We start from the raw sequence: 23483 nt of genomic DNA, 5'->3' as shown, positions 1-23483 counted from the left end.
GAAAATCACTCAATAGGTCAGAGCTTGAGAAAGGAATGAAGGACAGGAAGAATAAGAAGAAGAAACAGAACGCCTCGAGAAGATTTCCCAGCCATCCCAACACCCAATCGTTGACCACAAGCTTCCCTATCCCAACTTCCCCGCTTGAACGTCCTACTTCCTCACCGGGATGACTGGAAATCGCTTACAAGAACGATCCCAGTCCGCTCGAGCTGTCACTCGACCCACTGCTACCGCCACCGAAGAGCGAGCTCAGCCCGCCAAGCCCAGACAGCCCGGAGGATCCTGAAGAAGCGGCGGATGACTCGGAGCTTCCGCTGCTGGTGCTCGAGCCAGTTGTCCCGGACGACGTAGTGGACGTAGAGGTGGTTCCCAGCTGCGACTCCAACCACTGCGAGGCCTCGCCGGTGTTGGCAATGTACGAGAAGTGCGCGGGAAGCACGAGCAGCGTGCCATCGCAGACCATGTCGCCGGCGGCGCAGTAGATCTTGACCTTGTCCTTGGGGAAGTTCTGGATCTGGCCGTGTTCCTGGGCATTCCGGGTGTAGCCGAAGAGGACCACGCCCTTGATTTTGTCTTTGACGCTGTCGTCAAGCTCCTTAATGGAGTCATCCATCACCGCTGTTCCTTGACTATATAGATCGGATTTGTCGTTAGTATACGTTATTGGGAGGGTGGTTTTGATCGAGTGGTGAATGAGCGGGCTTACCTATATCCACCGGCCAGGATTTGACTGTTGGGACACTTGGATGCAGCAAGGTTGAAGAGAGATTTTGCTTCGCTGATGGCCGCTGGGGAAGTGTTACCGGGCAGGGCGTTGGACACCAGATCGGCTGTGTAGGCGGGACCGACGCCCTGGCAGAGGACTTGGCCGGCCTTGGCCATCTTCAGGTTGTTGCAAACGGCCGGACCAGTTGAGATACCCTGTTACTGTTAGCTAGAGTACAGATAGAAGGGGTAGAGAGGTGTGGCTTACAAGGAGACCCGGCTCCGTAGATGCGCGCGCAAAGATGAAGATGATGGGCTTGCAAGAGCCGTCGCGGAGTTCGTTTCCAGAACTGACTGCAGCATGCTTAGCACTGATGTCCGAAGGAAGGATGAAGCAGCGAAACCATACATTGACGGGTCTCAAGACCCATTGGGGTGGCCGCTGCAAGGCCCATGAGGCCGAGGAAGAACAATGGAAGCTTCATCGTGGGTGGTTGGGTGCTGTTGGGACTGGGGGTGCCTTTCGAATCACTCAAGCATCAACCAGACCAGGTTCCATCCCGAACCTATTTATGCAAGTTTCCCATATCCCCATGATTGGGACTAGTTCACATGTCGTCGAGATGTTTTTTCCTTGGATGCCGAGATAGAATGAATTTTCTGGATGTGTAGCTTGTTTCATGCACGATTCTCGTTTCATACTGTCGCAGACAGTTCAACAGTCCCCCATGAGAAGAAAGAAAAAACACGGACCACCTCCTTGATACGGTTGGCAACCACGGATGTACGCTACCGAGGACCCTGAACAGACCCTGAACGTGTGGCTTGTCCGAAATCGGTGGATGAGGCTATTCGCTCGACGGCCAACGGCGTGTTTCAGCACCGGGCCAATTTTTGGGTCGGGGGGTAGATCTGGGTCCGCTGGTGGTAGAAAAGTCCGCCGGCCAAGCCGCCTGGGTCTGCCAGGCACCGATATTTTCTCTGGCCATGTGCATGGCTTTGGTGTCGGGGTCTCGAAATTGAGACGAGCGATCAGGGTCTAGTCTATGACTCGTACATAATAGTGTGTGCACGGGGATAGAACCAAACGCGGCCGATGATGGCATTCTGATCAGGAACAGGGCGTTTGTTCCAGAATACATATCCGAAGTAAACCCTTAAAAGCTGATCTATGGTTCGCTAGTGATCCTTGATCGGCATTTTTGATCCCTTGGGGGAGTGTAGACTGATCAGTTTGAGGTTAATGAGTAATGTGACGTATCGAAGAGTAGAGCCCGGTTGGATTTCCGATGCCGAGGTATGTTATGGAGCATTGCACGGCCATTGATGGAGCAAGCCGAAGGAGAATACGAGACCTCGAATGAAGCCAGAGAATCATAGTCAGCACAGTCAGAGACACAGAGACAGTAACTGGAGTGAGAAAGATATCCTGGATTGAGAAATGGCCGGTGGATGGATGAGTGGTCGAGTGTTCGAGTGTTGGTGTAGGCGGCATGTCCCGTGACCAGCTATGCTTGCTTTGCTTGGTGAAGCATCATCCCTTCCTGTTTAGGCTGACAGCAAATACCATCAACTGACATCAACTTTGTATACTCTCCGAATCAACTTTGCTATTGAAATTGGTGGTTTGATAGCCACACTGTTGAACATTCTTCTGGAAGACTAGCAGAAGTCTAAAAACCTATTTCCATTTGCTTTCGAGATCCATTGCCTGCGCGCTGCGCGTTGGAACACAGTGTTGCGTAAGGTCGGTGCCTATACCAATCAACGAGCGGAGTAGTCTTGTCAAGTATCAATTTATTCCTCGCTAGCGTTATAGGAATGAATTAATCTACTGCTCTGTCTGACAACTAGCGTAGGGCGTTCCGCAGCCAACCACCACCTGCACTAAACTTGATACAAGAAGAATGCCGATCAAGTGCATCTGCGCAAGGTTTCTGGTCTCGCGAGACCAACAGTCACCAGCGAGATTAGAGCGCCGGGCCCGACCCCCGGACCCCAAGGCACGGCGACAGCGCCAGCGCCAGCGACCACCACCACCACCGGCCGTGGCGCGCAATTCCACCGAGGAGATGCATCACAAGGCGCGCAACACCACCCGCGCGCATCTGCGAGAACTCCACCGCCGGGTCCAAGCGTCACAGTTGCAGTCTTTTTCCGAATCCGAAGCCAGGGACCTCGGGATCGACTGCGTCGAGCTCCCTCTCCGCCCAGATGGGCTCTTACCCGAAGAGACAGACGAAGCCGTATACTTCCACCCGTGGCCGCTGCGGCGCCTCGAGGCTCACCCGGTCGACATGACGGACCCCACCACCCGGGAGAGCGCCCGAGTCAAGGAGAAGCTCTGGGCGCGCTTCGACCGGAAGGGGACCGACCAGGACGGCTTCCTGAGTGCGGTCCTCGCGGACGAATTCCTCGAGTACCTGCGCGAGGGCCCACTGGGCCGTGATACATTGGAGCAGTTCTCGCTGTGGACTGAGGGGTCAGCTAAGTGAACTTACATATTTGATTTCTTGCAACGACTTAGCATTGCTGATAGTGGGGACAAACGGAGGGAGCCTCTCACAGAACCTTTGAAGGTGGCATCATTCGATCGCGGTACATGGACTTCAGCGCCTCGGCGGATCCGGACACGGGGCCGGGGGCTCCGCACGCGGCGGACCTCAAGTTCGAGGAGGCGTGGTGTGCGCGCAAGGGACATCCCCATGTCAGTCTCATCGTGACGCACAAGGTAGCTCCGGAGGAGAAGTTGCTGCGCACCGAAGTCCTGGCCCTGGTGGGCATTATGAGGACACGGCTGAGTCGAGCGGCTCTGAAGGAGCATACGATCATCCCGGTAGGAGACTTCTTTGTGACTAGCTCTCATAGACCTCTCACAGGCTGAACCACTCACGCCTTTGATATAGATCAACATGATATCATGCATGAGACAGCGCCAAGCGAGAATACTCCAGGCGCACTTCGACGGCGAAGACCTGGTGATCCGCAAGAGCCATCTCTACGACTTCACCACGCGAGAACTTCGCGAGAAGAACATCCCCTTGTTCTTGCTTTACATGGCCAGCAGGCCTATCGGGGATACCAAAGCCTACAAAAAACGGATTCGGGAAGTGTAGCCAATAGCTATCAATGTGCGATATGATTATGTGAATCTCCCGCTCCATGTAAAGCAAACCTTGATAAAAATCCATTCTGCTTGGAAATATGAACACAAGAAGAACAAATCCTCATTCCCCATGCCATTTTACGTTATTCCTTCACGTAAGTTCAGGAAACCCCAAATTCCAATCCCGAAACCCCAGTAGCACATCCCCCAATAAATCCCATCAAATATCAAGAGCCATCATCCTCAAGACTCTTCAAGCCATAGCCCCATCCTCCTCCTCCTTCTTCACCCCGCCCAAATCCTTCTCCAGCTTGAAAAACCCAAACCCCTCCTCCCCAACCCCTTCCTCCTGCACCTGCACCTTCACCTTCGCCTTCTTGGCCGCCTTCTTCGGCACCGCACCATTCGCGTGGTCCCCACCCCCAGTCCCGGCCTTACGCTTGGGCTTGGTGGGAGTCTCCGCATCGGCGGTGGTGGTGGTGGCTGCTCCATTCTTCTTAGCCGGGGTCGTGATAGGGGTTGTATCGGTGGAGTTCGAGCCGAGGGCTTTAGCATGTCTCTTGAGCTTGGCTATGCGTTGTTCGATGGCGCAGGCGGTGCAGTCTTTTCAAGTAGTTAGTGGGGTTGCTAGTTTGGGCATATTCCAGAGGGAAAAGCTGGGGGGGGGGACGGCGGCGCATGTGGAAGCGGAATGAGGGAAACGAAGAATAGAGAAGGAAAGAGACTTAAGTCAAATTGAGGTGAAAGAAAAACATACCTCCCCCCATGTGCTGGGCCAGTTTCTGGGAGTCAAGTTTCAGTTGGCCGTGGCATTGGTTGAGGACGCCGACGAAGAGCTGGATTTTCGGGATAGAGGCGTTAGTTGTATGCATGCATGGTAAGGATATTCAGCGGGGAAAGAGAAGGGGGGGGGGTGTAAGACCTTTGCGTCGGCTTCGGAGGTCCATTGCACCGGCATTTTGAGATCTTGTTGCTTGGTCTTGGATTTGAGTTACGTGTGTTTGTATTTGTAGGTGTTGTTGTGGTCGAGGTTGAGGTTCGGGTTCTTGTCCTTGGGTTGTGTAGAGGGTAGTATCGTGCGGGGAGGGATGAAGAAAGATGGTTGGGGGATGTGGAGAGTGGGAGGAAAAGAGAAAGATAGAAGAAGGGTAGGGAGAGGAGATTTATGGTTTTGTGTTTCTTGGACTCGAGAAGGTTGGCTGGATGGTTGGTGTCATTTGCTGGTGGTGAATGTTGCAGATGTGAAAGATAGCTGAGTTGGGAGTTGGGAGGGTAGAATTACTGGCAAGACAACGGGGAGTGTTTGCTGTGTCTTAAAAGTGTCTTTCTCGATGAGAAGTCTGTCTGCGCTTGTCAAAACCACTGGTACTTCAGCTCAAAAAACAAGGTCCTATCGCCTGATACGTTGTTCGTGAGGATCTACTCAACCCTGACTATGAGGTTCAGGCGTGTGTCTGTTGAGTTCAAATGTGATGCATAAATGTACTGTACCTTTCAAGGTTGGCTTGAGTCTGTAGACATCAATAAGAGATGTAGCGGTAGGAGATGTGAAAAATTTCACAGATAATGATAAATAGGTGCGCATACCCCAGCTCTATCGGGGCTGCGGCTCTACACATTTGACGTGGTTGATATGCGTAAGGATAAAGTATGATATAGTAAGGTATATTGTCTTCCCACCCACTCTGGGAACATTGAACTACCACCCACCCTTGCCAGCATTTCCCGTACTTTCCTCGATCTTCTTGGGCATGCCTCGCGTCGGCTTGGACTGCGCCGCCTCGTGCTTGCGAAGCTCCTCGGGAACCCGGGAGATAGGCGACTTGATGAGCATCTGTTTGAGGTCGTACCTGCAGAGGACAAGTCAGTAAACGAAGTGGGGGGATACCAAGCTGAAGACGAGGTATCTGACAAGAACTGGAAGAACATGGAGAAGAAGGAACATACATAACGTCGGAATCCTCGTTCCCGAGGAAGGTGATGGCAACACCACTCTTTCCAGCACGACCCGTACGGCCAATACGATGCGTGTAACTCTCGATACTCGTCGCCATGTTGAAGTTAATGACCAGACTGACATCTGGCACATCGATACCTCTACCCGCCAGGTCGGTCGCCACCAACACATCGGTCGACCCGTTCCGAACGGATGCCAGCGCCGCCTCACGCTGTTCTTGCGTCTTACTACCGTGCAAAGTGACAGACGAGAAGCCCCACTGTTTGATCTCCCGAGCAATGGCATCGCAATTGCGCTTGATGTTGACGAACACAATAATCGGAGGCCGGAAATCGCCTGACGACAGGATCTCGCCGAGGCGTTTCTTGCGCTTGTCTTCTCCTGCGATCAGTTCCACGCGCTGCTCGACTGTATCGACGGCTTCACCGGCACTACCAATGGTCACAATGGCCGGACGGCGGAGGTATTTGCGGGCGATGCGTTCGACGGCTGAAGGCATGGTGGCCGTGTACATCATTGTTTGACGGTAGCGTTGGAGATGGGACGGTTGATTCGAGTTGATATGGCGGCTCATTGCAATGGAGTTCTCGGCCTCCTCGGTGTCCGGCTTCTCGTTGGTAACAGGCAAGGCATCCAGGATTTTGTTGACAGGCTCTTCGAAACCCAGATCGATCATCCGATCGGCTTCATCCATGATCACGTAGCAACATTGACTGAGGACGAGCATCCGGCGCTCGATACAGTCGACAAGACGACCAGGCGTAGCGATAATGATCTCCGCACCATCACGGAGACTGTAGGCCTGTTCCTCGAACGAGTGTCCACCGACGATACTGACGACGTTGAAGCCAAGCGGTTGGGTGAACTTCTTGGCTTCAATCTCGATCTGTTGCGCCAATTCACGAGTCGGTGCCAGCACAATAGCGTAGGGTCCGTCGTTTTTGCGCCATTCGAATTCGTCAATCCGAGGAAGCTCCGCAATGTAGCAGAGAAGTGGGAGAAGGAATGCCGCCGTTTTACCGGAACCAGTGACAGCCACACCGATGAGGTCGCGATTCTGCATCGCGATGGGAATAGCCGCACGCTGGATAGGAGTGGGTTCTTTATAGCCAACCTGGCCGATAAGCTCCAGTAGCCGCGAGGGAAGTCCCGATTCATCCCACGAGCGCATTGGGTTGGGCACGCTCCCACCCTTGGTACTAATGTTGAAATCTTCCTTGAAGATACGCCAATCGCGCTCGCGCATATGTTCGAGCTTCTTCTCGGACCAGTGCTTGTCCAGCTGGTTGCGGGTACTCTCTTCGCGGCGACGGCGCTCCATCTCCAGGATTTCGCGCGCGCGGATGCTGCCAGCTTCGCGGTCGCGGTCCTCTAAAGCCCGCGCGTAGGTCTTGGCCACTGCGTCAGCCACATCGTCGCCGAAGCCAGCCAGACGGCCACGGCCGAAGAAATTGGCTTCGTGTCGGTGTTTGTAGAGCGGGTTGTAGTCGCCGCTAGTGTCTTCCTCAGCATTCCACTCGAAGTTGAATTTGCGATCCGTCGTGCGCTTGCGCTTCTTCTTCGCGGAGAAATTCGACGTCTGGTCGGCGCCCATGTACCGTTGCTTGATAAGCGCGGCTTGTGCTGCTTGTTCCTCCTCAGCGTCATCCACGGCGCCTCTTCTGTTCTTATGTTGTTTGCCAGGGCCGCTGGTCAAGCCATACGACATCGATTTAGGGGGAGGGGGCGGCGAGAGATCGTAGTTCTTGGTGTTGCGCATCGAAGCCGGCGCGTTGGGTGCATCGGAAGAGTTGCGCATGGCTCGTGGACCGGTGGGGATCGAGCGGGAGTTGTCATTGTGGCGGGACTCTGATGAGCGGTTGGAGGATGTGTTGTCGATCGTCTCGGAGGACGTCTGATCTGTCTTGAGTCTGCGCGCAGCTTCGACTTCCTTTTGACGCTTCTCAAGGGCAATCTTTTCTCGTTCCTTCTTCGACAGAAATTTGGGCTGGGGATTGTTAGCTGTGTAGCTTGATTTAAACGAAGCCCGAGTGAAATCTACCTTGGCAGCTGCAGCATCAGCTTCTCTTTTCTTGCGCACTAGCTCTTCAACACTCAGAGGTATTGCAGCTGGTCGTTTCGGGGCACCCCATCCGACTTTCTTCTTCTTGGATTCTGGCTCTGGCGGCGGAGCAGGTGGAAGGTCCTCCGGCGGTGGCGGAGGTGCGGACGTGTCTGGCGGCGGAGGAGGAGCGGAGGAGTCCTCTGGAGGCGGGGGAGGAGAAGGAGGCCGTTCGATGGGTTCTGGAGGTGGCATAGGAGGAGGGGGAGTCTCCAACGAACCGTTAGTGATTATACCATCCATGGTGAGTTGTGGAGATAGAAAGAGGGAGGAAATACAGCACGCCGCTGGTAGGCGTTTGATATGACCGACTATCAAAGGCGGCAAGCGGCGCCGCGGAGTCTAGAATTTCTACGGACGCGCAAGGAAGCTGGGACCGCAGTCAGTCACGTGCAGAGTATGTTGAAGTATACAGTCACCAGCTATTGTTTTTATCATGAATACCTACCTGATGCGAGTTGCATATAGATGAAGACTTTTATTCTTGACCAAATTCCTCAATGTATTACTATTTACAGCTCGATATTTGACCAGAACGAAGCACCTCTCAGCACCTACACCAACAAATGCAAAACGAACCCAGTAAACGAAGTAACCAGGCAGCTCAGCGTCTCTCCTCATAAACAACCTCAAAGTCTCCCAGGTGCACGACATGGCAATCTTTTGTCTCCCTCAAGAACCGCGTCCCATCCTCCCCCTCTGCAAGCTTTACTTGAAACCTCTTGAACAACTTCGCCAACACAATCCGCATCTCGATGTAGGCCAGCCCTCTGCCAGCGCAGGTATATGCACCTGCGACAAACGGCATGAAGGCTGACTTTTTCAGCGTCAGCTCTGGCTCTTCGCCAGTCCAGCGCTCGGGAATGAATTCCTCGGGACGGACATAGTTCCGGGGGTCTCGCTGGACGGGGAGAACAGGGACGCTGATAATCGTGTCGCCCGGGATGAAGACGGTGGTTGTTGATGAAGATGAGGATGCGGTGGTAGAAGTAGGCAATGGGACGTGAATACCCTCGGGGGGCGTTTTGCGTGGGATTTCTCCAGGGACAGGGGGCTGGAGGCGGAGGGCTTCATTGATACAGGCGTTAAGATAAGGAAGAGAAGTGATAGAGCGGTAGTATGAGGCTTCAGGCTCCGAGTCATTCTCTTGATCGTTGCTTTGCTCTCGAAGACGCTGTGCAGCTTCGTCGAGCTCCGCTTGGAGCTTGCGTTGAACAAGAGGGCTGCGTGCGAGGTGAAAGATCACAGTCGCCATGGTGGTGGCCGTAGTGTCTCTATTGTCGAGTCAGATCCGTATTATCTCTCTCCCAATAGTCCTGGGAAAGACATATGCAGCAATTTAGGGGTAGGAAACATACCCTCCGGCAATGACCATCAACTCCCCCTCACTATACAGTGCTGACCTCGACAAATTCACCATCGCCGGCATCATCTTACTCATCGCATCAGTAGCCTCATGTTCCGGCGTATGCAAACGTTGCATCTTCTCCCGGATCCGCGCCTCGATCCACGCGCCGTAACGCTGAAGCGGCGAATCTGCTCCAGGCAGGTTAACCAGAAGACTCATCAGCCACGGCGCCTGCGAGATGATCCGCTGGCCGGCAGTGACCTGCCTCACAAAGTGCAGTGCCGGATTGAGCTTCCAGTTCTCAATGTTCTCGAACGAATACCCCCAGCCAATGAGGCCCATGAGGTCATAACTTAGCAACTGCATTGTATCCGGACCAGAGACCACTTGACCAGCTCGCTGACGTAGAGCATCGAGAAACCGGTCCGTGGTCTTGACGACCACAGGCTGATAGGACTTGAGAGCTAAAGTTCAGTAGCAAAAAGTCAGCACACCCTCACTTCGATCCTCGGCCCATCTCTCATTGATCACTCTTAATGCGAAAAGAGACAAGCAGGACACACAAACCTCGAATATTGAACGCCTTATCCCAGAGCGCCTTTCTGCGCTGCGTATGGGCCACCGGATCTCGCATATGAAACACGGCAAAGTCCTCGGAGAAATCGCCCGCGGCTTTTAAGCGATCATACCAGATGGCCCGGGTACACCGACTCGACGCGCCGTAGATGACCTCGATTGCGTCGGCCGACAAGACGCTGAGTTCCTGGGGCCCCGTTCGGACGATATCGCCATACTGCTTGTGGAGATCCCAGATGCGCTCAAAGTCTCGCTCCTTTCCGATGTTGCCATACGCCGCTACGAGCTTCGATAGCTTCAGGGCGACTGGGCCTGGGAAACGACGGAGGCGGTGGAAGAACGCCCGGTAGATCAGAATGGAGGCGAAAAGAGGAGCGTAGAAGCAGAGGTTCAGTGCAGATATCGCGGAGAGACCGCGGACGAATGCGCCGATACTCCAGGGAGACTGCTGCGGGTGGGTGTTCACCACAATGAAGCCCATAAGGGCGATATTCACAATCACATGCCACAACAACCAGGTACGGATCTCTTTGTTGTTGCGTTCCCCACGGATCCAATAGAGGAGATGGACGCTCACGCCAGCCAAGGCAAGAAGAGGGCCATGCTGTCTGGTGAGGTCAGCCAGGTCGATTGACACGGCCATCATTGACGTTGTGTTAATTGGTCTCTCTTCGCGATGACCCCTTCTGGAAAAAGAAAAACATTAGGGAAAGATACTGAGGGAAGAAGATACGAGAGAAGGATTCTAAATAGTTTCTCATGTCGCAAATTGACAGCGCCATCTCCAGCACTAATCGATAATCCCGACCCTCCTACAACGGTGGGGGGCCTATCATAAGCATGGGAACTCGAGCTGACTTTCAGTTACTAACCTTGAAGTCTACTAAGTCTATTAGCTGAGGCTGAACTTGCCAGCTTGGCCCAATCACACATAAATATCTTATTCAAGTAGATTACGAGAAGAAATCAGCTCTGTCATTGGATGGTTCGGTAATACTGGGCATGGATCCACTTGCTAATTATTCGATCCCAAGGGTCTGTGGTAAGGCACTGAGTCGAGGAGCTGACCTGGAAGCTGGACATTCACAACACGGTCATTTGCATTGGTGGTTAGGGTTATAAGAGGAAAAGTAAAAAGTTAAAGCTACCTACGCATTAGAATACAATGGAGACAGTGTCCAATTCTCATAATAGGCCACCCAGTTTCACATGAAATCGTTGGGAAGCAGTCAGAGAGCAGGCTGATTCGTTTGCCCCCAACTGGACAGATCACTTGCTCCTCCCTCCCTCAACACGCCTGAGTCGCTGAAAGCTGCATAATCAATAAAATAGGTTGGGGAAATAGATTGAGGGGCTATTGTTCTACACATCGACAAGCCGTTGCCGGCCTGGATTGGGAAAAGGGAGACCAACCACCGTAAAAGGGATATCAGGAGTTAACAGACCTGGGCTATGGCAAGCTCAGGCTGATATAGTGAGTCTGGGGAAGAGCTCACGCGTCGCCGTTGACAGGCGCCTGCTGGTAGTAACCAGCATAAGGGTTGGCTTGGGGTGTAGGAACAACTACTTCCGCCGTCGCTGGGGTCACCGGGGCGGCTGCCACCGGGGCTGGTGCTGCCGCCGCCTCAGTAGCCTGCATGTGCGAAACCGAGGCAGGCCCGTGGACCTCCCGGTCAAGGGTCATGTACTCCTTCGCCGCATCCTTGGTGCCGCGTTCCAGGAGATAAACCATGTAGACTTGCACAAGCTCTCGCACTGCTTGAGCGGGAAGGGAACTCTTGGTCCGAATTTCATCGACGACTTGCTTGATGCGCTCGTATTGGACCGTTTCGGAGGTCGAACTCGTGGGCTGATCGATTTCGAAGTGAAGATAACTCGTCCAGAACGGACGGCTGTCCAGGTAGTATTGCTGGTTCTTCTGATAGACTTGACGAGCCTCTTCGGACGAGCCCTTGATCTTCCACAGAAGGCGAGCCCATTCCGCGACGAGAGCCGCCTTTGTGGCGAGGTCACACTGTGGCGAGTCAAGCTGAGTCTTGTACACCTCAATGGCAGCTTCAAGTCCGCCGTGGCGACGCGACATGTTGGCCAAAGACACTATCGTCTCCACGTGGTTGGGCAGATGAATCAGGATGGCCTCGTGAATTTCCTTGGCAACATCCACGCGGTCGCTCATCTCCTCGAAATAGGCATACTGCAGCCGCGTTGTCGGGTTGGCAATAGGCACGTACAAGCAGCTTGCACGTTGGTAGATAATGCGGACTTCCTCATCCTTGCCGGGCTGAGCGGCCATCCAGCGGGCATAACGCTGCCAGAATTCATCGTAGTGAGCGCAAGTCACGAGACACCTCTCGTACAGGAACTGAATACGAGCATAAGATCCCTCGGACTCCTCGAAATCCAAGTACTTCTTCCAGTTCGATAGCTGACCTTCATCCAGCTCAGTAACATGGAAGTATGGACGCTTGATCTCCGACTCGTAAGTCCAACGCTTGGTGGTCTCGGTCTGGGTCTTGGAGAAAATCTCAAGGTGGTGACTATCGACGCGCAGTCGGAGATCTCTTTCAACTTCAGCCTCGGCCTTTGCACCGGGAGCAATCTGACCTGCAGCGGCGTCGAGCTCCGCGCGGAATTGTGACAGCGTTTCGGGCGATGCCAGTTCGGCAACGGGCCGAGCTTGCGCCAATTGTCTATACCGCTCGAAGTACCGAGCATACTGGTGCATGGGGATGTGGATAACCCGACCCAGGATGGCGAAGATCTTGTCAACGGCCTCCACACGTTCCTCGAACTCGATGTACTTATCCCAGAACGGGTGGGCCAAGAAGTCCAAGCCGACACTGCTCGCACCACGTTCAAAAAGCCTGAGCACAAGCGAGAGAAAGGTTAGCAAGCAATTCGACGCTGAAGGTCAAAGACCAATGGGAGGGAGTGGGAGGAGGATGCGGGGGAGGAAGGGGAGAAGATGGCAAGGATAGCAAACATGAGCATCAGATTTCCAATGCCTGCGAGTCCGAACAATTGAACAACCAAGTGGTGAGAACGGTGGGTGGGGACGTCTGTTTTTCCTCCTTCTGCACCGAGCGCAGAGTAGGCGTCACCGAACACAGCCGATGATATTCGTGCAGGGCAAGGTGGTTGAGACGTCAAATCAGATAATTCAAAACTTCTTCTTTCAAAGGGGGGGAGGGAGATAGGACAGCCTGAATAAGCCATGGGTGAGAAGTAAACTCCAGTTTTCTTTTTCTTCGGAACCCGGGTAAGGTGAAATCTCACCCATCATTGAGGGAACTGTTGCCAGCGGAGATTTGCACCCCGCAGGTTCGGCACAACAACAATGTCCGTGCTGCGTTGATCATGGTTACGAGGGCAAGGAAAGGAAAAAGCAGCTCTAGTTATACTTACTCTCGGATCACGTCAGCGTCGTGAGAAGTCTCGGCCTTGAAGGAGCAGTAGTTGGTCCAGAGATCGACCGAGGGGGAGATGCTAGCAACACCTCGCTCATAGACCTGTAGCTGTTAGCGACCACCCGACAGATCGTTAGGAAGCAGGTGACCATGCGTACCATATCTGCAGCTTCGGTTCCGGTGAGGGAAAATTCCAGGTCGGCATACTTCTTCCAGTATCCGAACAGCAGAGGGAACTTGGCCAGGAAGCGATCGTAAACATTGCGGACGGTGGTAATAGCTTGGGGGTTGGAGTTGCGGTTGATGCCACCCTCCAAAGCCTCGGCAGCGCGAACAAGTTTCTCCCATGTCTCGAAGTTATCGGGGTCATCGAGCTAGAAGGAAAAGGCAGGGTCAGCTCGTGGGGTCCTAGAGTAACCTCCAGAGAGCGCAAAGAGCTAGACGGGAGAACCACTTCATACCAATTCAACTTCAAGCTTCCTCAACTCCGCATTTTCTTCCTCGGAGCCTCCATAATTGTAGTCCGCCATGATGGCAGCAGTATGAGCGGGGGTGGTCGTTGTACGGATTTGAAGTTGAAACTCCTAAGAATCCGGGGAGAGATAATCGAGAAAGGAGGAGAGATCAACAAAAGCAACAAAACAACAACAAGAGACACGATCCGACGACAAGGGGGGGTGGGGGGTGGAGAAGAAGGAGTCAAAGTTGGTGAATCCCGCAAGGAGGAAAGGCGACAAGCGTAAGTAGCGAAGACGGATGAACCTTGGACCTTTGCTAGTCTACATACTTGCGGAACTAAGCCTCTTCGGATTTCTGCTTTCTCTGAAGTTTCCCTTCTGCGGGCGGGCATTTTTCTGCCCGTCGCTTCCGCCAGCCCGATCTAACTAACCTTCTGGCTGCCTTCTGCTGCCTCAGGCTTCCGTTTGTTTTCTCTCTCCCGAGTCTCTCTCTCTTCCCTCCCAAAACAGACTAGCGCCGCTCTTTCAACCGTCTGGGTTTTGAATGCAAAGCAAATCACAAGTGGTGGAAAAGATAGCGCGGCAGTTTCCTGAGCACGACTTCAGCGCTTAACTCTTCCCTCCTCCTCCCCCTCCCCTCCCCTCTTTTCACAAGTCCCTCCCCACCTCCAATTCTTCGAGGAGTAACCCACCGAAGGGGAAAAAAAACCCCCTCAATTCCTCACAATGGCCACCCCGCAAGCCGCCAGCAGCCTGGCGAGCAAACTGCCCACGCGCCTCCGCAACTTCTTCGCCCGCTATCCTCCGCAAATCTATTCCACGACCGTCCGCCCTCCGATCACAGTCCCCAAGCCAGCTGCACTTGCTCAGGCGGCGGCCGGCGCCGGCGCCCCTGACACTACGACCACGACGACCACCACCACCACCACAACCACAACCACCACCTCCACCTCCAGCACCACGCCCATCACCGACGCGATCACCGAATCCCTCCTCCCATCCCCCTACACCCCGAACCGCGAAGCGAAGGGCTACCAGCCGCCGGACCACAAGTACTCGGACGCGCTGCTGTGGAAGGGCCCCAAGGGCCAGCTCAACCCGTTCCTGCCGCGGAAGCTGGGCGAGCGGAAGTGGGAGGGCCCTCGGATCGGCCTGCGCCGGCAGGCGGAGCTGGTGAAGCTGGCCCGCCAGTTCGGGGTCGAGGAGCTGCTCCCGCCCAGCCGCAAGTCGGCCGAGTACAAGGAGGCCCGCCGCGCCGAGAACCAGGGCCTGGCCGTCAAGGGTACCGGTGTCGGGCAGAAGGTCAAGGGCCACAAGTGGGAGCGCACCATGGAGGCGCGCCTCGAGGACCGGCGCAAGGCCATGCTCGAGATGCCCGAGATGGTGCGGTTGTGGAAGCAGGTACGTTTTCTTGTTCACCCACATCAGTTGGGGCTTTATGAGTTAGGAGAGGGGTGTATATAATTGGATTGCTAATGCGTTTTTGTTTTAACTACAGAGAGGTCATGGTCGTGGTTGGAAGCAGTGGCCCAAGAAATAGAGCGGTCTCTCGCTTTCATTTCTTCTTGGCGGGGCTTTATGCACCCCGTTCTTTTGCCGCGCTTCTCGTCTCGATACGGTTTCTCCGAAATCAACTAATGTTTGGAGGTTATTGGGGGCTGACTTCCAGGGCCTGGGATGGATTCGGGTTACTACATGACCAAACCCCACCCTCGCTTCTTCGGGTGAGCTTTGATTGATCATCAGCCTCATTCATCATCATCGTCATCATGTTTCGGAACGGGAGTTATCTGTTTGTACAAATCGCTATATTGTTCTATATCAAGTCATGCATTTGAGTGCCCTATCCCAAATATTCAATTCCACTCTGCTTATCCGGTATCTGGTATTGCACACAACCCAAATGCCCTTAAAACGCCCTATAATCATATGCAAAAGATAGCCCCATAGTCCGACTATGCAATCTGTCACGGGCCATAAGACGGATCCACAGTATCACCAACCATGACCGTCCGAGATACGGCGGAGGCCTCCTCCTCGTCCACGGCCCCCAACGAAGCCAACCCAAGATGCCGTCCGAAGTAAATTTTATTCCCGACCTTCCGCGTCTTCGCCAACGTCGAATAGGGCTCATCTCCACGGACGCCAGTGTACTGGTCCACGCAGACCATCTGGCACCGTTGACACGACCCTAAAACATTGAACGGGACACCGTTGGGGCCACCAATGCGCACGCTCTGCCACTCATCTTCAACGTAAGGCCTCTCGGCGTTCGCCGACCTGGGGATTCTCTCTGCGACCACGATGTTGGCGCGGAACACATCGGCGGCGACGGCCTTTTTGTTGCTGCTGCCATTGCCGCCGCCGCCGCCGCTCGCGGTGTTGTTGCGCTTGATCGCCTCGTTCAGACGGTTGACGGAGGAGCGCGAGATGAGGAGGATCGGACTCTCGTTGGACAAGAGGATGGGATTCTGCGGCGACGCCAGCTGGGAATCTTGCGGAAAGGAGCCGGGCATTGTCATCCGCGCTCGCAGAGGCGAGTTTCTATTGATGAGGGGGCCGGTTGAGGAAGCAGATCTCGCCGTTGACGATTGTGGGGGGAAGCGCGCGAGGGTGCATGGCACACCCAGAAAGTTGGAGAAGAAAGAGGAGACTTCGTGCGATGTATAGGCCTGCACGATGACTTGGTCACCACAGACGGTGGAGGGCTTGGAGGAGTTCTGACATAGCGAGGTGGACACGAGGTTTAGGTTCCCACGATGAAGGGGGATTTCTAGGGATTTTCCATGTGTAAAGGGTGCGCCGCCGCAAGTGATCCGCAAGAACCCGCCAGCAAGGTCGATGGCCGGCCGTATCAGCGCCATGCGCGGATATCTCTTCTGGTTGAGCGCCACACCAGTTCCCTGATGGATCAGACACCATTCCCTGTCCCATGCCAGTCCCTCCGGGTGGATCTCCCAGCGTTTACCGTCAGGCACTTTGAATGCGGCGCAGCTCTTAATAGGGTAGATTGATAGACTCTCCACATAGAACTCTGGCTGCTGGATGAGGTTGTTGACCCCTGGGGGTGCCAGAGTACACACGTCGAGACTCTTCTCCACAAAGAACTCTTCCAAGAAAGCCACGAAAGTGTTGATATCCCTTGAACTGCTCATCGCACCAAGACTGGCCCTCAAAATGCCAGTCGGTCGGCCGTCCATAATGTCATGATCATCACCGCAACGCAACCCATGGGAGAAATGCCGGAGCATGTCGGCACCAGTCCAATCCAGACTAGCCGCTGTGCCTCCAGGGTTGCAGAGCGTACCAGATCTGATCTGAATGTTCTTGACGCCTGCCAGTCTCTCCACCTCGGACTTACCAATCCAGGTACCCTGACTATTCCGCAGATTGAATGCCAGAATCGGACCCTGCGAAGACGAATCACTATAGTCCGCATGGGGCGACTTATAAACATGGCAGACTCTCTCCCCGTTATGATGCCGCAAAGCAACCATACGATCATGTAATTTCCTGGCCAAGAAGCGCGTGTGCGACGAGACATTGCTCATCGAGCCGAAGAGGCGCGCGTGCGTTTCAAAAGCCAGATCCAGCGCGATTATGTTATGAAATGGCAGAGTCCCATCTTCCAGCCGTTCGTGTATCGAAGACTGCTTCTTCGCATGCCAAGGCGTCTCTTGCGTGAGAACCATATCCACCGTCCCACCACCAAAGAACCTCCGCTTATCGAAGATCTGTCCTGCACTCTTGCGGACAATCAATGCCCCAATATCCGGGAATCCGAAGATCTTATAGAAACTGAGCGCCGTGAAATCGGGTGCGTTTGCCGCGTCGCTCAGATCGAGTGGAGATGTGGAGACCAGGGAAGCAGCATCGAGCATGGTATAGACCCTCTGGGAAGACATGGTACGGATCCTTCCACACCATTGGAGCGGAAACCGACGACCGTTCATGTTCGACTGCGCAGGAAACGCAAACAGCCGGTTGCCCTCAGCGGAGGCAGAACCCAACTCTGACATCCAGCGCTCGACCTCGTTGTCGGACATAAAGCATCGACTCCCGAGCGCTGCGAGCTCACGAGCCCCAACCAAGCTCGTGTGCGCGTCGACATGGTATCCATACCAGAACCCTTGGGTTGTTGCATCACGGAGGGCATCGGCGACTAATTTGATAGCCGCCGTAGCGTTGGCCACAAAGACGAGATCAAATTCTTGGGGGTCAGCGTTGAAGAATCGAAGAGCTCTTAGACGTGTGTCGTCTATCCGCTGCGTCGATAGTTGGGAGGGCGCAGAGAGTGAATGCGGGTTGCCGTAGATGTTGGAGGTGAGGTCACGCGAAAACGAGTCGATCAGAGACTTTGCATATAGGGTCGTCCCGGCATGATCAAGGTAGGTGATATCTAGAGAAGCCGAGGGTATCAATATATTGCTCTTTCTTGTGTGTAAGGCTAGCTGACTCCAATAGTCGAACCTTTCAGCAAGGGATATTCGCGCTCCCGAATGACATCAATGTCTTCCGGATAGCTTCGACTGTATTCAAACCCTACTTCTTTTGTTCCATGGTCACCCATCTTGCCCAACAGTCTGCAGCAGCGTGAGCAGCATCAGAGCTTTAAAAACAATTGTTTGTGGAGTATACAGTCGAGGTGGGCATCGCCGTGGAGAATCGAGATCGGGGTGGCGACCGGTTGTTCTTGCACGCTCACACATACAATGATCGGGAGGGAGCTTGCGTGATGACCAAGTAAGGAAAGATTCAAAATAAAGAAGAGTTGGATAATGGCGAAATCTGTAGTCACACGTAGTTATCGAGCAAGACAAGACGGGATGATGGTGTCAGGAACAAACGCCTAACTAATACTTTATTTCAATGACTTGGGCCGATAAGTTAAGGCTGGTTATCGGAGCTTACCGAAGTTGAGCTCCAACGGTTCGCCACCGACAATTATTCAACCCCCGGCAGCAGGAACATCCAAAAAGTCAGAAGAATGTTCCTAAGGGAATAGCGGGGAACTGTTAGGCGACCGAAAATTAGAAGTTGAGCAGAAATCTGTGTGACAGTGCGAAAGGTTATACTTTGTTTTTAAGGCACTGGGGCGGAGGAGAAGTCAAACTCCCCCACTCCTGCTTTCTTATCGAGCGCGGGGAGCGGCGGCCAGATCCGATGATCCTGGCTTGCATCATTCTTCTTCAGGACTAGATGATTTCCTCAAAAGTGGAGGCCTCAATACAAGGCACAATGTACGATGTAGATATTTATTAAAAAACAAAATCATATGACACATAGAACAGCCGTACGAAGCATTAACATCCCCAGGGCTGCAATCGAGCACAAATCATGCGGTATATCTTTCAGAGAGAAGCACAGTCAAAGTATGTGCTTGGGCTGGTAGGTAGATGCAAAAATGATATCAAAGGAAACAGTGTCTCGTAAGTCGTGAGCGTGATCGCATCTCTCCATGGGCCTAACCCCTAAAACGGCCCTCTGTGCATCATCAATAATTTCCATCATGAACCATATACCATTCCATCGTAGTCCGTAAAGTCGTAAATAGAGAAATCAATCCTAGACTTCATAGTGATGTCGGCTGCGTGAGCTGCTATGGCGCCTATGACCGCGTCGACTGCTGTGACTGCGGCGCCGCACAGTCGTCTCCTTGACAACCGTGTCCGGTCGGCGGTAGATCATCATCGCCAGTATCGCCGTCCAGAAGAATAGGATCACCTCGATTATCCCCAATGCAAAGCAAGCTTTGAGCATCGCGCATGTTTTGTTGATGTGGAATGACAGCGGATTGTCCGAGGTGTAGCCATAGTATCCGAAGGGACCAAGCGAAATGTACACTGAGCCTCCATTCCAGTGCGCACAGTCGGCATTCGTGATGAATCGCAGTTCGTAGACCCCTGCGATAAATGCGCCGAAGAATAGTAGATCCACGAAAGCGACGAACATCGCTGAACGTCGAGTGGTTGAAATACGAATCATGGTATCGATACACCAGAAAGCCGCAATGACGCTGACAATGAAAATGACCAGGATATAGGCCGGGGTAATCATGTTTGCGTTCAGATAGCCGTTGACAAAGTAGGCCTATCGTGCGGATGTCAGTTGCATTACTCGGGAGGGCTCAATTCTAGCTGTGGAATGTGCCTACCATCATTCCGATGATCGGAATTAGAAGAATAAGCTCTAAGAGCCGATTGAGGATGAAGAAGAGACTGCCAATCATCTTGCCTGTTGTTATTCGCACAATGCGCGCGAATCAATTCGACTTAACAGTTGCTGAATTGGCTGCAAGAAGGTCTATCGAAATTCAAGATGGCTGCAAGATCAGATAAAACAAACGGGCTGGCGAACAGCTACAACGTCATCATACACTCAGTGAAGAATGGCGATGGACGGGGAGGGCGATAGGAATGAAAATGAGACCAAGGTTGGACGGAACAAGGTACAACCAGGCTCTGACGTTGCGCCGGACGACGTATAGCGAGTAGTGAGGGGATCGGTTAGGTGCCGATCTAAATGCAACTCGATTTTTTGGAAACGCACGAGAGAGAAACCCACACGCAGTTAGATAAAAGAGAAGCAAGGGTGCAGATGATGCATCCCAGAAGACAGAACTCAACAGGAGAAAACTGGTAGTTGGGAAGAAAAGAATGGGTCGGTCGGAGGAAGAATATGCACGTCGGAGAAAGGAAGAGGGGAGGCTGGGCGACTGAGGACGCGGGGTGGCTGGGAGAACAGTCGATGAAGGTCGTTACAAGGGCGGCTCGCTGCGTCTCACCATAGCCTGACTATGATGACATTGAAGCGGTTGACCTTCCAATTAAGCCGTACGTAGATATAGACTAAGTTAGTTCAAGGGTAACGGTACCTTATTTGTTTTTGGTCCATGAGCATCATGGCATTGTTATGATTGTTTACTGTAGCAACAATAACAAGACCCGGTCATCGGTGGGGCCGCCACGAGGGGAAGAAAGAAAGTCTAGAGCCAGCCGTCAATGATCATCAGGGACAACCTCAATTACTCGATCGATTATCATGGAGTAAGTATCCGAGGCGAAGAGAGAGTCAGTCGGCGTCAGCGAGGTAATCATGACTTTCTAGAAAACAGATAGTGTAGCAAAGTATGTACATTGTGTACAGTTTGTACAACCTGTACAGTACATGCCGCAAATACTGCGCTGTGATCACCGCCAGCGGTTTCATCATTGATCCACTCATTGGGGAGTAAATCCTCATAAAAAGCCCACTTACCGCCCGCGAATCCATGGTCGTAAGTAGACCATAGAACTTCTGGCCATTCGGAGCGAATGTTGTGGTCTCTGTCATTTCCCCGCCTGTTGTTTGAACTCAATAATATACCCTCCGTGACTGATAGCCACACTTTTCCCCGAAAAAGAAGAAAGAAGGCAAGACAAAGAGAGAAAAATAAGCCAAGATCATCATCACAGTATGAGCCCGAAAATGTTCCATGCAAGTGTACTGGTATATGTTCTATAAATGGCAACATAATGAATCCCCCTCGCATTGAGGCGACCGGGGTAGCCCCGTCCGGTGCCTTAAACTTCCCGCGAATGCAGCTCAGTCAGATCCCGCCCTCGATCAAGCTGAGCAGTCATCACTCGTGTGGGTGCATGGAGAGCTGTGGCCGCCTGTGGTCGTTGCGAGTCATACGTTGTGTCGACCTCGTATTGTGGAATCGATCCATTCAGTCCTGGGTTGCGTGCTCGAGCATACCCAGACTGCATCTCATAGCCATTTGCGTGAACGTCCTCGCTCGATGAGGACCAATTCCCGTCCTCATCCTGTGATCGACGAGTGTACATATTTGTAGCGTAGGGATTGGATGTGGGGATATAAGCCGCGCCATTGTCTGCACCGACCATCGGCTTTGCCTGGCTGTCTTCTGCCGGGTGACGGAGCGCGGCAGTACTATCTTCGAATCTCACCATGTTCAATGGATTCGATGGGGGTAGCGGCTCGGTCCCCCAGCTGCGGATCGGATGCGCGCGACCTTTCTTCCAAGGCTGCGAAAGAGGTGGGAAATACTGATGATAGGAGATAACGGCGCAGAGGATCCCGAGAAGCGATCCAGTGATGACGTCGAAGGGGTGGTGTCTCGCATCCATAATCCGACTCACCGCAACGAGAGTAGCACCCAGGCTCGGTATCATGACCAAGAGTGCTTTCCAGACCTCACCTTTGTTGTCCATTATATGCAGTTTGCCACTCATCCAGAGTGTCAGGTAGAACAAACCAGCAAACGACGCTGTAATTTAGGTCGAGTCAGGAATCAGTTCCAATCATTTGGCATTGCAGAGACAATCTTACAGCTACTGTGGCCTGTTCTTGTAAGTCAGCATACGATCAGTTTCAAAGTGTTTGCAGTATTGTCGAACCTGATGGCCATGAACGGAAGCCGTCTTTGATGAGCGCATGTTCGCCCGTGCAGATGGTAGAGTTAGACAAGCCTGGGATTGCATCCTGGCTTCCTGCGCGAGGCTGGCACCGATCAATGAAATCCGGCCGAGGCTTGCCACAGGCGTTCTTCAATGCTTGCGTGATGACGAACGTCAGCCCCTGAGAGAGCAGGAGCCCCAGTATCCCACAGTTAAACTCCCATAGTCGATCCTTCCACCGATACGGGCCTGAGAATTTCCGTTTGCCGGATACTGCATCCTGTGGTTTGTTGTGGGAGAAGAGACCATCTATAAGAAGGGTATAGACGGCAATGATGACTAGAGGCGCCACTCCAGAGATACAGAGAGCTTCCTGTATCGTGATACGCTCATGAACGGCATATGGATACTGGATGGAGATATTTCGTAGCGAGAAATGTTGGTGGTAGGGTTCAATGGAGTCGAGAGCATAGAACCCTGCAATACAGACACTGGTACAGTCTTGTTAGCAGGAATTCCTGGCGGTCAGTTCATGATGTGGACAAACACGAGTATAACATAGTCCGCGATGTATCTGGAGCGAGACGAAAGCGTTAGCCATTACTTTTGGGTTTGGGGATGAAGTAAGTAGGCAAAGCAAGCCTCCGTCTGGACTTACGAAAGCACAACCCGCGGTCTCAGGCGCTGCTTGGAAAAGAGCAGCTTGTCCGGCAGGCGATTCATCATGCAATGAACGCAGCGCCTAGCGATATTCAAAATTCCAGAATCAAAGCAGATAACCAAGAAACAAAGCTATGTCTAGCAAGTAATTTGTTGATACTGTTGTTGAAAAATTACGTCTGATGGCTGTGGTGTAGGGAAATCGAGCACGTGAGGGGATCGATCAATCAGCTAGGTTGCTGCCATTCGAAACACCAATCAACAAAGGAAGAGGAGTCCAATTGAAAGAAGACCCAAATGCTACCAAACGTCTGTCTACAATAGGCAGTGGACGAAACGTACGAAGTACAGAAGATGAAAGGGAGAGATAATTGAGAGAAGAAGTCAAGAAATCTGAAAAACGTTTGCTTTATTGCAGGCCCGCGGGTGGGCGAACTTAAATGGTTGGGGGCATCGCCGCACGATCAGCGTGAATGAAGCCTTGGTCTCTTGGTATCAGCGGCTGAGTATAAATACAGGTAGTTTGGGGGGGGCCAACTGGTAAGTGGTAAGTGGTACGGAGTAAGTTACGGAGGATTGACCGCCCCAAGGACAACCGCCTACAGCCTCCACCCCCGCAATGTTTGACAAGCCGCTCAGCCACTTCTGCACGTACTGTACACGCCATAGGGCTGCTGGATGCCGATTGCGAATTTCAGAGAAATAATAATAGGTATCTTGGAGCTGTCACAACGAGTCCCCAAATCATCAAAACACACAC

General features: G+C 53.0%; 10 protein-coding genes across 10 annotated transcripts; 2 read left to right on the top strand and 8 right to left on the bottom strand.

The window, feature by feature from the left end:
• Nucleotides 1–20: 20 nt before the first annotated feature.
• On the bottom strand, nucleotides 21–1374 carry BO72DRAFT_452 (cutinase family protein). The gene is made up of 4 exons (XM_040945631.1): nucleotides 1118–1374; nucleotides 977–1062; nucleotides 710–924; nucleotides 21–632 (listed from the first exon to the last, which is right to left on the bottom strand). Exons 1-4 carry the CDS (start codon nucleotides 1191–1193, stop codon nucleotides 185–187), a joined length of 825 nt encoding a protein of 274 aa, XP_040806525.1. The 5' UTR covers nucleotides 1194–1374; the 3' UTR covers nucleotides 21–184.
• Nucleotides 1375–2275: 901 nt separating this feature from the next.
• On the top strand, nucleotides 2276–3878 carry BO72DRAFT_443375 (uncharacterized protein). Its single transcript, XM_040943557.1, has 4 exons — nucleotides 2276–2455; nucleotides 2568–3190; nucleotides 3277–3544; nucleotides 3615–3878. The coding sequence occupies exons 2-4, from the start codon at nucleotides 2616–2618 to the stop codon at nucleotides 3822–3824; spliced, it is 1053 nt and encodes a 350-aa protein (XP_040806524.1). The 5' UTR covers nucleotides 2276–2455; nucleotides 2568–2615; the 3' UTR covers nucleotides 3825–3878.
• A 163-nt stretch (nucleotides 3879–4041) lies between these two features.
• Nucleotides 4042–4911, bottom strand: BO72DRAFT_523317 (uncharacterized protein; the record flags this gene model as incomplete). Its single annotated transcript, XM_040949775.1, has 4 exons — nucleotides 4737–4911; nucleotides 4572–4650; nucleotides 4104–4417; nucleotides 4042–4065 (listed from the first exon to the last, which is right to left on the bottom strand). The coding sequence occupies exons 1-4, from the start codon at nucleotides 4770–4772 to the stop codon at nucleotides 4042–4044; spliced, it is 453 nt and encodes a 150-aa protein (XP_040806523.1). The 5' UTR covers nucleotides 4773–4911.
• Nucleotides 4912–5440: 529 nt separating this feature from the next.
• On the bottom strand, nucleotides 5441–8163 carry prp28 (mRNA splicing protein PRP28). The gene is made up of 3 exons (XM_040942635.1): nucleotides 7813–8163; nucleotides 5762–7758; nucleotides 5441–5664 (listed from the first exon to the last, which is right to left on the bottom strand). Exons 1-3 carry the CDS (start codon nucleotides 8113–8115, stop codon nucleotides 5514–5516), a joined length of 2451 nt encoding a protein of 816 aa, XP_040806522.1. The 5' UTR covers nucleotides 8116–8163; the 3' UTR covers nucleotides 5441–5513.
• Nucleotides 8164–8390: 227 nt separating this feature from the next.
• BO72DRAFT_523315 (cytochrome P450) lies at nucleotides 8391–10556 on the bottom strand. Its single transcript, XM_040949774.1, has 3 exons — nucleotides 9788–10556; nucleotides 9231–9684; nucleotides 8391–9146 (listed from the first exon to the last, which is right to left on the bottom strand). The coding sequence occupies exons 1-3, from the start codon at nucleotides 10440–10442 to the stop codon at nucleotides 8477–8479; spliced, it is 1779 nt and encodes a 592-aa protein (XP_040806521.1). The 5' UTR covers nucleotides 10443–10556; the 3' UTR covers nucleotides 8391–8476.
• Nucleotides 10557–11288: 732 nt separating this feature from the next.
• On the bottom strand, nucleotides 11289–13934 carry BO72DRAFT_418518 (putative mRNA splicing protein (Prp39); the record flags this gene model as incomplete). Its single annotated transcript, XM_040942634.1, has 4 exons — nucleotides 13665–13934; nucleotides 13362–13577; nucleotides 13202–13305; nucleotides 11289–12660 (listed from the first exon to the last, which is right to left on the bottom strand). Exons 1-4 carry the CDS (start codon nucleotides 13731–13733, stop codon nucleotides 11289–11291), a joined length of 1761 nt encoding a protein of 586 aa, XP_040806520.1. The 5' UTR covers nucleotides 13734–13934.
• A 453-nt stretch (nucleotides 13935–14387) lies between these two features.
• On the top strand, nucleotides 14388–15201 carry BO72DRAFT_491002 (mitochondrial 54S ribosomal protein mL59; the record flags this gene model as incomplete). The annotated part of the gene is made up of 2 exons (XM_040948158.1): nucleotides 14388–15062; nucleotides 15160–15201. The coding sequence occupies 2 exons, from the start codon at nucleotides 14388–14390 to the stop codon at nucleotides 15199–15201; spliced, it is 717 nt and encodes a 238-aa protein (XP_040806519.1).
• A 266-nt stretch (nucleotides 15202–15467) lies between these two features.
• hxB (putative molybdenum cofactor sulfurase protein (HxB)) lies at nucleotides 15468–18696 on the bottom strand. Its single transcript, XM_040941949.1, has 3 exons — nucleotides 18573–18696; nucleotides 18132–18514; nucleotides 15468–18060 (listed from the first exon to the last, which is right to left on the bottom strand). The coding sequence occupies exons 2-3, from the start codon at nucleotides 18229–18231 to the stop codon at nucleotides 15629–15631; spliced, it is 2532 nt and encodes an 843-aa protein (XP_040806518.1). The 5' UTR covers nucleotides 18232–18514; nucleotides 18573–18696; the 3' UTR covers nucleotides 15468–15628.
• A 389-nt stretch (nucleotides 18697–19085) lies between these two features.
• Nucleotides 19086–20327, bottom strand: BO72DRAFT_349 (uncharacterized protein). Its single transcript, XM_040940681.1, has 2 exons — nucleotides 19816–20327; nucleotides 19086–19751 (listed from the first exon to the last, which is right to left on the bottom strand). Exons 1-2 carry the CDS (start codon nucleotides 19888–19890, stop codon nucleotides 19227–19229), a joined length of 600 nt encoding a protein of 199 aa, XP_040806517.1. The 5' UTR covers nucleotides 19891–20327; the 3' UTR covers nucleotides 19086–19226.
• Nucleotides 20328–21108: 781 nt separating this feature from the next.
• Nucleotides 21109–22948, bottom strand: BO72DRAFT_270 (phosphatase PAP2 family protein). The gene is made up of 5 exons (XM_040940191.1): nucleotides 22722–22948; nucleotides 22611–22637; nucleotides 22064–22554; nucleotides 21996–22007; nucleotides 21109–21933 (listed from the first exon to the last, which is right to left on the bottom strand). The coding sequence occupies exons 1-5, from the start codon at nucleotides 22787–22789 to the stop codon at nucleotides 21224–21226; spliced, it is 1308 nt and encodes a 435-aa protein (XP_040806516.1). The 5' UTR covers nucleotides 22790–22948; the 3' UTR covers nucleotides 21109–21223.
• Nucleotides 22949–23483: the final 535 nt, after the last annotated feature.

Source organism: Aspergillus fijiensis (assembly GCF_003184825.1).
Source record: "Aspergillus fijiensis CBS 313.89 unplaced genomic scaffold BO72scaffold_1, whole genome shotgun sequence".
NCBI lineage: Eukaryota > Fungi > Ascomycota > Eurotiomycetes > Eurotiales > Aspergillaceae > Aspergillus > Aspergillus fijiensis.
Note: the sequence above shows the minus strand (reverse complement) of the source record. Positions and strands in the feature narration are given on the sequence as shown.

Bases quoted from the DNA above. Each gene is read 5' to 3' on its own strand.
- BO72DRAFT_452 (XM_040945631.1), bottom strand. From the start codon at position 1,193: ATGAAGCTTCCATTGTTCTTCCTCGGCCTCATGGGCCTTGCAGCGGCC. The intron at 925-976 runs GTAAGCCACACC...TAACAGTAACAG, and splicing joins CTACGGAGCCGGGTCTCCTT to GGTATCTCAACTGGTCCGGC. The intron at 633-709 runs GTAAGCCCGCTC...CGATCTATATAG, and splicing joins ATCCTGGCCGGTGGATATAG to TCAAGGAACAGCGGTGATGG.
- BO72DRAFT_443375 (XM_040943557.1), top strand. From the start codon at position 2,616: ATGCCGATCAAGTGCATCTGCGCAAGGTTTCTGGTCTCGCGAGACCAA. The intron at 3,191-3,276 runs GTCAGCTAAGTG...AGCCTCTCACAG, and splicing joins TTCTCGCTGTGGACTGAGGG to AACCTTTGAAGGTGGCATCA. The intron at 3,545-3,614 runs GTAGGAGACTTC...CCTTTGATATAG, and splicing joins AGGAGCATACGATCATCCCG to ATCAACATGATATCATGCAT.
- prp28 (XM_040942635.1), bottom strand. From the start codon at position 8,115: ATGGATGGTATAATCACTAACGGTTCGTTGGAGACTCCCCCTCCTCCT. The intron at 7,759-7,812 runs GTAGATTTCACT...AACAATCCCCAG, and splicing joins CTGATGCTGCAGCTGCCAAG to CCCAAATTTCTGTCGAAGAA. The intron at 5,665-5,761 runs GTATGTTCCTTC...TGTCCTCTGCAG, and splicing joins AACGAGGATTCCGACGTTAT to GTACGACCTCAAACAGATGC.
- BO72DRAFT_523315 (XM_040949774.1), bottom strand. From the start codon at position 10,442: ATGATGGCCGTGTCAATCGACCTGGCTGACCTCACCAGACAGCATGGC. The intron at 9,685-9,787 runs GTTTGTGTGTCC...ACTGAACTTTAG, and splicing joins TAAGGCGTTCAATATTCGAG to CTCTCAAGTCCTATCAGCCT. The intron at 9,147-9,230 runs GTATGTTTCCTA...ACTCGACAATAG, and splicing joins TTGATGGTCATTGCCGGAGG to AGACACTACGGCCACCACCA.
- hxB (XM_040941949.1), bottom strand. From the start codon at position 18,231: ATGGGTGACCATGGAACAAAAGAAGTAGGGTTTGAATACAGTCGAAGC. The intron at 18,061-18,131 runs GTTCGACTATTG...CGGCTTCTCTAG, and splicing joins CGAATATCCCTTGCTGAAAG to ATATCACCTACCTTGATCAT.
- BO72DRAFT_349 (XM_040940681.1), bottom strand. From the start codon at position 19,890: ATGATTGGCAGTCTCTTCTTCATCCTCAATCGGCTCTTAGAGCTTATT. The intron at 19,752-19,815 runs GTAGGCACATTC...TCCGCACGATAG, and splicing joins TTCCGATCATCGGAATGATG to GCCTACTTTGTCAACGGCTA.
- BO72DRAFT_270 (XM_040940191.1), bottom strand. From the start codon at position 22,789: ATGATGAATCGCCTGCCGGACAAGCTGCTCTTTTCCAAGCAGCGCCTG. The intron at 22,638-22,721 runs GTAAGTCCAGAC...GTCTCGCTCCAG, and splicing joins AGACCGCGGGTTGTGCTTTC to ATACATCGCGGACTATGTTA. The intron at 22,555-22,610 runs GTTTGTCCACAT...AGACTGTACCAG, and splicing joins GCGGACTATGTTATACTCGT to TGTCTGTATTGCAGGGTTCT.